Source organism: Daucus carota, chromosome 2 (assembly GCF_001625215.2).
Source record: "Daucus carota subsp. sativus chromosome 2, DH1 v3.0, whole genome shotgun sequence".
NCBI classification, from domain to species: Eukaryota; Viridiplantae; Streptophyta; class Magnoliopsida; order Apiales; family Apiaceae; genus Daucus; species Daucus carota.
Genome location: NC_030382.2, coordinates 57,537,492 through 57,549,523, shown reverse-complemented (window position 1 = coordinate 57,549,523; position 12,032 = coordinate 57,537,492). Strand labels below are relative to the sequence as shown.

The 12,032-nt window shown below is 32.5% G+C and overlaps 1 protein-coding gene across 2 annotated transcripts; it reads left to right on the top strand.

Moving 5' to 3' along the window:
• Positions 1-6,058: 6,058 nt before the first annotated feature.
• Positions 6,059-10,046, top strand: LOC108209529 (acid beta-fructofuranosidase). 2 transcript variants are annotated; one of them, XM_017380484.2, is made up of 7 exons: positions 6,059-6,557; positions 7,121-7,129; positions 8,053-8,912; positions 9,002-9,163; positions 9,266-9,501; positions 9,587-9,674; positions 9,781-10,046. In XM_017380484.2, exons 1-7 carry the CDS (start codon positions 6,107-6,109, stop codon positions 9,982-9,984), a joined length of 2,010 nt encoding a protein of 669 aa, XP_017235973.1. In that variant the 5' UTR covers positions 6,059-6,106; the 3' UTR covers positions 9,985-10,046. The 2 variants fall into 2 exon arrangements, with proteins under 2 accessions (XP_017235973.1, XP_063944492.1); XM_064088422.1 differs by lacking the exon at positions 7,121-7,129 and having other exon boundaries at positions 6,067-6,557.
• The last annotated feature ends 1,986 nt before the right edge of the window (positions 10,047-12,032 follow it).

Here is a 12,032-nt window from a genome sequence, read left to right as displayed (position 1 = left end):
TGACTCCAATAATTGGAGTTTGGTCGGGAATAAGATAAGACTCGCTTGTCGCTGGCCAGTTAAGTTAGTTAACCAGTACACCAGGTAAGTGGAGAACTGTTTAAAGTAGACTTGTGGTTCCTAATAAATTTACATGTATACTTGTGATAAATAATTTACACGTAAGTGAAAGTTAATGATTGTGTTTTTTCTATAAACGTTTTGCGCAAGATGAATTTAAGTTTTAGTGGGAAGTGTGTGGTAGCTGGTTTGATACAGAATTCAAATATTTAAGCGTATGTGCACAGGTTCGTTGACAAATTGAGCTGTGCCGGGGTTTAATATAAAAAGGTGAATATAATATTAAAATCGATTCATACTTCGTCCCCGTGTGTAGAAGAGAAAAGTGCACTTTGTGTACATGTACTATGGTCTATACAGCACCTGCAATACTGTAGTTTCAAATCCTGCACCCGTGGTACTGGACTATCTAATTTTATGCAGTGAGTGTATTATCGTCAGTTTAACACTAACGCCGTGAGTGTAATTAGTTTAAACCATGGTTATTTCAGTCGGCGTCAGGTACACAGAAAGTAGCAGATATACACAGACACAGTCGACGCAAGAGAAAGAATTGGGGATCGAGCCAGTTAGGGTTTCTCTCGTCCCTTTCAACTCAATCAATTCGATCGATTCAAACTAGCCGCAGGGAAGAATTCGAGTTGTGTGGCATCTGTATGTATATTTATGTGTTGTTGTTGATTGAGTTGCGGTATTTCGAAACCGAAGGTTGGGGAGGCGGCGGCGTTGCAGCCATTTGGAGATGGTCTGGGGTCGAGGAGAAGGTGGCCGCCGGGGGTTGAGACGGAGAGATGAGTTGAAGCCGGGGTGGTCATATCGATCGTTGTATGGTGGGGTTGAATACGGAGGTCGCCGTTGTTGGAGGTGCGACGGTGACTGTGAAGACAGGCAGCGGTGATTGGCCGCTGGTGAGTTGGTTCCCGAGGGCTGAGAAAGTAAGGAGCCAGGCGACTGGAGCTTGTTCAAGTGGTCGCGACCTCCTGAGCAGTTGTGGGTGATGGGCGACGAATTGAAAGGGGAGTGGCTGTTTGTGGGTATGGCGACGGAGGTGCGTGGGTTGATTCAGAATTGGGGTTGTAACAGAGGTGCGTATTGTAACTACTTCTTGCTGTTGATGGAGTGTTAGTAGCTTATTGGGGCAGCATCGCCGTTGACATAGGACAAAGGGAGAAGGGGGTAAGAAGCAGTGGCAGAGGGTTGTTTTGTTGGTGATACCTAATTAAACTCACGGCGTTAGTGTTAAACTGACGGTGATACACTCACTGCATAAAATTAGATAGTCCAGTACCACGGGTGCAGGATTTGAAACTACAGTATTGCAAATGCTGTATAGGCCATAGTACAGGTACACAAAGTGCACTTTTCTCTTTGTAGAAATTAGGTTTCTTTCCATTAAAAACAAGATCCGACTGTTACTTTTCTCCACGGTTTGTATAAAGAGTTTGCACGTAATTGTGTACAGAAAATTTGTAGTGATGTGATGGGTTTTAATTGGAGTGGTTGGTGTAAATGCAAGAGCCCATCTAATTAAAACCCGCCACATGTCATTATGTACATGTTTTTGTAAGCATTTTCCTTGTATAAAAAAGTATAAGTAATTTTAAGTAATTTTTGAAAATGAGAACATTTATATTTTTTTCCCCTTTTACAACGTCCTATATCCTCTTTATTAAAACTCTATTTTTTTAAATTACGAGATATTTTAAATAAACTTATTTAAATAATTAAATAAATTATAAATTATATCATCCAAACACTTGAATAATAATAAGTCATAAATCACTTATCATTTAAAATTTATTTATTCATTTTAGAAAAATAAGTAATTTCTGTTAATATTAACTAAACGACCCCTTAACCTACCCAAATTTTCACCGAAATGTATTTTAAGTCGAGATTAACGTCGAGTCCAAATTGAATGACTTCAAATTAATACGCGCGTTTTGATGTTCAAAAGCAAGCTCAAATTTGGAATGTGCTTTAAAAAAAAATCCGCGTTCTGACAGATCTATATATCTATACTATAATATAATAAGCCAACATAGGTTTAATTGGTAGTCGTACAAAATTTTGGTTTGGTCATCTCTTTTATAACTACAAGTCTGTCACATGTAGACTTCTTTTACTCTTACAATATTAAAGAGTTTTATACCGTTCAAATTACAAACACTTGTGATGTAATACAAGATAAAAAACTCCACCATTATTCTTTTAGATGTAATTTATATATTATTTATATACTATATTATAATAAACCGATATTTGTATAATTCGTAGTCGTCCTAAAAATGTAATCAATTGATAAATATAATCCGGTTAAAATCTAATTCATTAATACTACTAATAAGATGATGTTAAAATTTAAATTATAATTAATAAATTACGATACTATACCCGTCCGTGCTTCGCACGGGTTAAAGGCTAGTATTATATTATTAGATTAAACTAGTTGAGAAGCCGCGCGCTGCGGCGGCCTATAAAAATTATATTAATGATTCAATATTAATATTTGTAGAATAAAATAATTTTGTGGCTGTCTATGAAAACTATATTAACGTTTCAAAATTAATATTTGTAGGATAAAATAAATTTTATATTATAAAGATCTTGATGTAATACCAATATTAATATATAAAATTGCAAAATTGGACTATAATTCATGAAGAAAAAATGAAAATAAATTTATATACATAATTAACAATTTAAAGCACGACGAATTTTAATTTTATTTGTGTTTTTTTGAAAAGTAATCATGTTCTTACATTGTCACCTTCCGCCAATTTTTTTGGATTGATTGTGTACAAAAATATCTAACTTAAATCCGTGAGGTTGTAGTATTGAGAGAGAGGAGGTTGTGTTTAGATGATCCAAAACCTTACTATCTATAGGGATATTCATAGGTGGAGAGAGATTTGTGTGCTACTCTTTCCCATAATTAAATAATCTGAAACAAAAACAAAATCAGATTAGAACTTTCAAACTACTATATTCCATAAATAATCTGAAACAAAAACAGATTCTGAAACTTGCTTCTAATATACCCGAAACTAAAATAGGTAGTTCCCAAATTTTGATATTTTTCATCCAAAAATTCTAGAAAATTAGAAAAATAGAACGGAGCGATGTGAGAGGTGCCACCTACACGCCCTTCGCTTCTCCACCATATTTTCCTATATACAAAGTAAATCATATAAAAATTAACAACAACAAACATGTCCGATGAACAAAACAAATATTATAAAAGAATAACCAACAAACATACATCACTAATAGTTATTTATTGGTATCACCCATCAATATCATGTCAAGACTATATTCTTTTCCCGTGTTTGAATTTGTCGACTCCCACATAGCAATCTATAACTACCTTTGTTTGCAACAATTTTTATTTTTTTTAATACTATATAAACCATCTTCACTTATCGTTGCAGAAGAACGGCACCACTGAGTTAGAAATCAAGCAAGAGAACTATCACCAGAGAGGAGGGGAGTTGTGGTATTGAGAGAGAGGAGGTTGTGTTTAGATGATCCAAAATCCTACAATCTATAGGGTTATTTATAGGTGCAGAGAGACTTGTGTGCTACTCTTTCCCATAATTAAATAATCTGAAACAAAATCAGATTAAAACTTTCAAACTATTATATTCCATAAATAATCTGAAATAAAATCAGATTCTGAAACTTGCTTCTAATATATCCGAAACTTAAAAAGGTAGTTTTAATTTTTGATATTTTTCATCCAAAAATTCCAGAAAATTAGAAAAATAGAATGGAGCGATGTGAGAGGCGCCACCTACACGCCCCTCGCTTCTCTTTTATATAAATAAATTAAATAATCTGAAACAAAATCAGATTAAAACTTTCAAACTACTATATTTCATAAATAATTTGAAATAAAATCAGATTCTGAAACTTCCTTCTAATATATCCGAAACTTAAAAAGGTAGTTATAATTTTTGATATTTTTCATCCAAAAATTCCAGAAAATTAGAAAAATAGAATGGAGCGTGTGAGAGGCGCCACCTACACGCCCCTCGCTTCTTCTTTATATAAGTATATTGATTTCAGAAAATCTTTCCCTCAAAGATGCTACATAAGGTGTGTCTAAGTTGACATAAATCCTGCTATTTCTAGTCGTGGAGAAGCCAATGTTATCTGCATAGAATAAATAATTAAAAAAAATAGCACAAATATTAATAATAATAAAATATTTATAGACTATAGTTCAAGATTATTGTCATCAGCTATCGTGGCATATTAATTTGTAACTATTGAAATCAATTACAACGGAAATCAAACCATCTGACCCTTTTTCTCCGAAACATGGAATCTGGTGTAGTAGGAATACTGTATCATATGGTGTTCATTGTAGACACAGGGTCAGTCATAGGGGCCGTTTGGGTTAGCTTAAAAGAAGTGATTTCTTACTTAAATTAGAAAAGTAGAGTAGAAGTGAGAAGTAAATAAATTAATAAAGTGTTTGGAAAAGAAGCAGAAGCTGTGAGAGAGAAGCTAGCATTCTCAACTTTTTAAAAATGCTTCTGCTTATTTACACAAACGGGTCAAGAGAAGCAGAAGACGGAAGCAGCTCCTACTTCCGGGAAACAAACACCCCCATAGTGACTATTCACTCGACGAATTAGGTGGGTTCTATTGACATAAACATGGCAAAATCAAGTGCGGAGAACTTGGAAATCATACAAATTTTAAGAACTGGTTAGAAAAATAGAATAGAATCATCTCCATTTTTTTTTAAAGAAAGAATCATCTCCGTTTAATAATTTTCTAAAAAAGAATTATAAAAAATAATAGACGATATGGAGAAGACAAATAAGCTCAAAATAAATTCCGTGTGTTAAATTTTATGATATCTGGCCTCAATTTACAGAGGTTGATTTGAAATAGTTTAAAATCCTGATTTGATTTTGATATTTTGAAAAAGGAATACTTTCTGTTTTTGATATACATCTTTCTTAAATTAGTTTAAAATCCTGATTTGATTTTGATATTTTGAAAAGGAATACTTTTTTTTTAAAAAAAGGAATACTTTTTTTAAAATATTTTTCATCCAAAAATTTCAGAAAATTAGAAAAATAGAACGGAGCTCTCTGAGAGGCGCCCCATGCTTCTCCTTTATATAAGTATATTGATGATTTGTAAGAATCTAGTAATTGATTTATAATCTGGTATAATATAATAACTGGCTTACTTAATAAGTTGATGAGGACCGTTAGATTGAATTTTCTATATTGATTATATTTTAAAATTAAATCACGTCAATAACGTATTATAATAAATTATTAATAAACACACATAATATATTATTGATTATTATATTACATATGTGCATCACATCGAGCGAAGCTAGACGCTAGTATAAATTTAATTTAATTATGACAAAAGATTAATTCGTGACAATTTAAACTACAAATAACTAAAACTAAAATATTCTAAGGAAATTTGGATCCGGAGCAGTCCCGGGTACACACCGCATATTCTTATAAGAAACTACCCCTTCCATCTCAAATTAGATGATCTCGTTGACTTTGGACACACAATTTAAGGTTCATTAACCGGATAGCTACGTGACTTATTTTTAAAATTTTAGTTTTGCAAATAAAAATTTAAATATGAAATTTTCATTTAAAAAAAATAAAAAATAAATTTCGGAAGTAGATGGTCAATGCACCTAAAGTTACTTGCCCAAAGTCAAGTAACTCATCTAATTTGGGATGGAGGTAGTATTACATAATGAAATAAACGATACTAATTACTTATTATTGATAGAATTATTGGAAGTTAATTAATTCAATTATGCCGAATACTATAGATAGCGTGAGTCTCTTTACAATTACCAAGAGGCTCTCTATAATTCACTTACGGAAATACAATGCCGACAACTTTGACGATGTAAAGATAAATTTGGCACTAACGCAAACTTAATTAACATTACTATATTAGTATTATTGGAGAACGTTGGCATGAACAAGCATGTAATAATAGGATAGTATGATCTCTACATCCACATGTACCTCTATATATATAGATGCTCTTTTGTAGTGTTAATTCACATTATCATACACACATTCTTCATATAATTAAAATGGAGCATCCAATCACCATTTCTCATTACACTCCCCTCCCGGACGGTGAGCATTCACCGTCATTAACCACCACTAATACGGCTGAGCAATCCAGTCGGCGACGGTCATTAACGTTTGTACTTTTGTTTAGTTCAATATTGGCTGCTTGTTTAGTCATGGGTACGATGGTTTTGTTTCCAAATAGCGGTAACGAGGCTGTTGAAAAATCTACGGTGGTGCCGGAGGAGACGGTGGAGGTGGCGCCACGTGGGGTGGCGGAAGGAGTGTCGATGAAGTCGTTCCGGCGGCCGGCATTGAATGCGGAGCCGCCGGCTAATTTTCCGTGGAATTCGAACGTGTTGTCTTGGCAAAGAAGTTCTTTTCATTTTCAACCAAACCAAAATTGGATGAACGGTACGTGTACAGTAACTCTACATTCTTTTGTTATTTGTGGCGTCTAAATAATGTACTTAAAATACATGTGTATGCATTCTAAATAACAATAAGGATCTTGGTCGTTCTTAACCTAATTTTAGTACTCAAATGTCTGAATGATAGCTTGGTTCATTTTCATAATCCATTTTAAGAAATTAGATTGCATGACATTAAAATTGAGTAATGTTATGTATATTAAATTTTATATTTTTATCAAAAATATAATTTGATTTTAATTGATTGATTTATGTATCAAAAATATTATCAATGTGGATGGAACCAATTATACATTAACAATTAAAATTTGAGAAAAGAATTCAGAAATAATTTTTGGAATAAATAATATTTTTCAACAGAATTTGACTATAGAATGATTTTTTTTATGTAACAAAATTTAGTAAGATATTTGTGCTAATTAATTTAATTTTGTATTAGGGTGATACAATTTATGTTTCTCAACTAATTAATTGTTTCTATGTTGGGCATGGATGATTATCTGTTTAATCTCGGTGCTAATGAATCTGCTTCATTCTGCTGGCCAGATCCTAATGGTAAGTCAACAAACTCTTGTCCCCTACAAAGATGTGACCTCCTGATTTGTTTGAATTGAATATTCCAATAATTAGTTGTGTACATATTCGAAATCCTAGTCACACTCGACGTGGATTTTGAATCCTATTGAATCTGGACTCATGTTTTTAACACATCTTTAAAACGGTACTCGAGTAGCTCAATAATAGCACTATTGTATTTGCTGCTAATATAAAATAATATTTAAGTATTTTATTGGCTTGAGAGTGTTGCCATGATATCAACGGCGCATGACCATATAAACAATAGGAGAAAGTGAACGCCTTTTTGTTATAAAAAGGTATAGGCCACAATATTCTGAATTTTAATCTAAAATAAAAATCATTTTAATTATGTACACATATTATAACATTCAATAAAATTATTTTCTAATTATTTCCTGAATAAAAGCGATATTGGACGGAGGGTGTATTTCTCGGAAAAGTGCAGCTATCACATGATTAGACTCCATTAGTCTCGATGCTTATGAGAAAGTGTTACTGTTAAAGTTGTTTATTCATGATTTAAACGTGTCACTCGTGCATGGCTAATCATCATCGAAATAGAATGCAGGTTTATTTTTAAGACTCGCAATTCGAGAAAATAGAGAACCATATATTGTAGTTTACTATATGACCCAGACATAATTTGAAATTAAACCAAAATGTTCAATATATTTTGTAAAAAAAAACATAAACTCCTCATTCCTCGGTTCCCGATTCACGTCCTTGAATCTCCTATCCTATGAGACTATACTCTGATATTATAATAAGTGATCAATTTTACTAAAATCTCGATGTGTGGGAGAAAAAATTTATCAGTATTTCATTTCATTACTTTTTATGCTACTTCATTCAAAATTTGGAAACTTAAATATGAAATGGTTCTAATTTTTGATTAACAGGACCTTTATTCTACAAGGGATGGTACCATTTATTCTATCAGTACAACCCTGATGGTGCAATATGGGGAAACAAGATTGTCTGGGGACATGCAGTTTCCAGCGATTTGATCCACTGGAAACATCTTCCAGTTGCCATGGTCACTGATCACTGGTACGATGTTAACGGGGTCTGGACCGGGTCCGCGACAATACTCCCTGATGGTCAGATTGTAATGTTGTACACAGGATCAACTAATGAATCAGTGCAGGTTCAAAATCTCGCGTATCCCGCTGACCCTTCTGATCCTCTACTCATTGAATGGGTTAAGTATCCTGGTAATCCGGTTCTGGTACCACCTCCTGGTATTGATTTTAAGGACTTTCGTGATCCGACGACAGCCTGGAGGACGCCTGAGGGCAAGTGGCGTCTGATTATTGGATCGAAACTCAACAAGACCGGCATTTCATTGGTTTATGACACGGTGGATTTTAAGAATTTTACCCTTTTAGACGGGGTGTTGCACGCGGTCCATGGGACGGGTATGTGGGAGTGTGTGGATTTTTATCCGGTTTCAAAATTCGGGGAAAATGGATTGGACACATCGTTTGATGGGGTTGGAGTGAAGCATGTTATGAAGGCTAGTCTCGATGATGATAGAAATGATTATTATGCGATTGGAACTTATGATCCTGTTTCGGGAAAATGGGTCCCTGATAATCCTGAATTGGATGTTGGTATTGGACTGAGGTACGATTATGGAATATACTATGCTTCGAAAACGTTTTATGATTCGAATAAGAAGAGGAGAGTGTTGTGGAGTTGGATCAAAGAAACTGATAGCGAAATTAGTGATGTCAGAAAGGGCTGGGCATCAGTCCAGGTACAACTTTTATCCACAATTCTGATACTACTTTTATAAAAACGCGATAATAAGAACTAACAAGAATTTATGTTGCGCTTACTTTACAGGGTATTCCAAGAACGATATTGTTTGATCCTAAAACAGGGAGCAATCTACTACAATGGCCTGTTGAAGAGGTTAATAAGTTGAGATTGAACAAAACGGTATTTGAAAATGTGGAGATCAACACTGGTGCAGTTCTGCCGCTTGAAATTGGCTCAGGAAGTCAGGTTTGTACAGTTCATGTTAAGGCATACTAATAATTACTGTGATACATTTTTCAACTATCTCGACTGTCAATTATAATTGTATGATATACAACAACATTGCAGTTGGATATTACGGCTGAATTTGAGGTCGATAAGGAAAGTCTGGAGAGAGTACAAGAAACAAACGAGGTGTATGATTGTAAAAACAATGGGGGTTCTTCTGGGCGAGGCGCTTTAGGACCATTTGGTTTGTTAATTCTTGCTGACAAAGATCTTTCGGAGCAAACCCCTGTCTACTTTTACATTGCTAAAGGTTCTGGTGGAAATCTCCGTACCTTCTTCTGTGCCGATCATTCAAGGTTTGTTTTTCAATTTCTTATCGTAACTTTTCTGTGCCCACTTATATACGATAAGATAATTTATAAATGTTGCTTGATTTTGCAGGTCTTCCAAGGCAGTCGACGTTGACAAAGAGATTTATGGTAGTGTTGTTCCAGTACTCAGAGGTGAAAAATTAACAATGCGAATTTTGGTAAGTTAAATATCTCAGTGACAGATGTCATATTAAGAAACTTATGTAGTGTTTGGTCGAGGAGAATGAAATGCGATGACTAAATAAAATTGATCTAAATACGCAGGTGGATCATTCTATTGTGGAGAGCTTTTCTCAAGGAGGAAGGACATGTATAACTTCCAGGGTTTATCCAACCAAAGCCATATACAATAACGCTAAGGTTTTCTTGTTTAATAATGCCACGGAAGCTAGAATCATTGCTTCACTGAACATCTGGCAGATGAACACTGCTCAAAGACAAACACATTTTGCAGATCTTGTTATATGACATGTATATTTTAATTTAGATTCGTATATGTTTCAATGAAAATTTTCCATTCAATTTTTCAACTTACTTCTTGTGAGTTTTTTGTCATGTTATACAAAGGCAAAAGAATCAAACCGTGTCGATGATAGAGAACAAGTCACATAGACTTCGAAGATGATGAAGAAAATTGAGAGCATCTCTCGCTTGCCGGTTTAAGAAGTAGAGCATAAATTTCATATTAGTACAACTCAGATTTTTCTTTGATAGCCTAAATGTGAACGAAACTAATACTAATTTGTAGTAACATACTTCTTTCTGAAGAATTTTTTTTAAACTAAAACTGTGTCACATATGTCATAAATGAAGATAATAAATGACATTTGAAAATTTCTTTAATTCATTGATACAATTTTCAAGCTAAAATCCGAGTCGATAGAAGTACACATATTTCTTGCCTAAAATTTTACCGGACAATTATATTATCAAACTTTCAGTAATCATTATTATAATATTAAAATAATATATTTTTCTTAATTTAGGTTTTATTATATTAATTTAATATATTATATATAAAATAACTTATAAATGATGATAAAATATTATTTTTTAAAATATAGTTATCATTATAATTAAGTACATCAGAGAACACTTATATACATTTTCACTGATTATAAAAATTCAAAATGTAATAATAAACAGGACATTACTATTACTATTACTACAATAAGTGGGGAACGCTTTGAAGAAGAAATTACTGGGCCAAGCTGCAGCAAGGATTTGAAATATTGAAATGTACATGATTGGGCTTATTTGTTTGGGGACGATTGGGCTTTTGCCAGCTAGTGGTTCCATTTCATAGCTTTTCCTGTAACGGATAATTATTAATTACTGAATTAGAAGATAAGTTATTTGGTAACAAGTATCCCATTCTTTTTTTATAATTTTTTAAATTCTAATATAGAAAATAAAATTTATATTTATAGATATGATATGTTGGAAGGAAATTTATAATGAGTTAAAAAACATGACATTGAAAAATCAAAACTATCATTTTTGTTTATGAACTTATTCATTGGAAGGAAGTCTCCGAATAGCATGAATGACAATATGAAAAAATCTAAATTACCTTTTTAACTTCGAATTTATTATGAAAAAGTATATAATTGATAGAAAAATTAATAATAAAGTAATAATAATAACTAAAAACTTATTTAAATTAAGTTTTAAATAACACTAATAGTTCATTTTAAATAACCATCGTAGAATATTTGTATGAATTTTAGTTTCGAACTTACTAGAACCAAATTTCTAAACTGTAATAAAGACAAAGAACACAGCGTAAATGGCAATTCCTGAGGCTTACAAGGGGCCATTCCGGTGTGTTTGGATTTTGTTCAACAGCCGAGCCGAAGCACCCCTTTTCCACTCATAAAGAGATCTAATTGTCAAAATTTATAAAAGCCCATCATAGAGCAAGATCCAAACGGATCAATACTCGAAAATATTTACTCAAATGAATTATATTTTCAAAAAAAAAAAATAGTATGAATTACAATATAGCAAATTTATTACTATTTTCTTGATTTGAATTTAATGAAAGAAAGTTTCAATTGATTTGTGAGTCAATAATGAAAATTAAAAGAAAGAACTCTTTAGATTAAGCTAAATAATATTTAATATTTTATCTTAAATTACACTTGTAAAATAGTTTGTCGAGTTTGGTTTACTCAAATTCGATTTCATTGTCATATTATGTTACATAAGAACAAAATTATCCACTAAAAATATATAAATATATTGAAATATATAAATATATTGAAATATATGATTTATTCATATAATGATATTTAATAATATATTATTTTGATTAATTTATGTATACTATGTATAGCATAGCATGATTTAATATTTTTTTATTTATGAATTTATTTGATAAAATTAATATGATATTGCTGCAAAGCCTGGCGCATAAACTAGTTTGTCACAAAAGTAGATATTTTTGGTACAGGCTTAATTATTATTTTTCTTGTGCGCATGCTAAACTTTGGTTGATAGGTTATTTACGATTT

Excerpts from the sequence above, each read along its gene's own strand:
- LOC108209529 (XM_017380484.2), top strand. The coding sequence starts at position 6,107 with ATGCTCTTTTGTAGTGTTAATTCACATTATCATACACACATTCTTCAT. Across the intron at positions 8,913-9,001 it reads AGGGCTGGGCATCAGTCCAG|GGTATTCCAAGAACGATATT; the intron begins GTACAACTTTTA and ends CTTACTTTACAG. Across the intron at positions 9,502-9,586 it reads TTCTGTGCCGATCATTCAAG|GTCTTCCAAGGCAGTCGACG; the intron begins GTTTGTTTTTCA and ends TTGATTTTGCAG.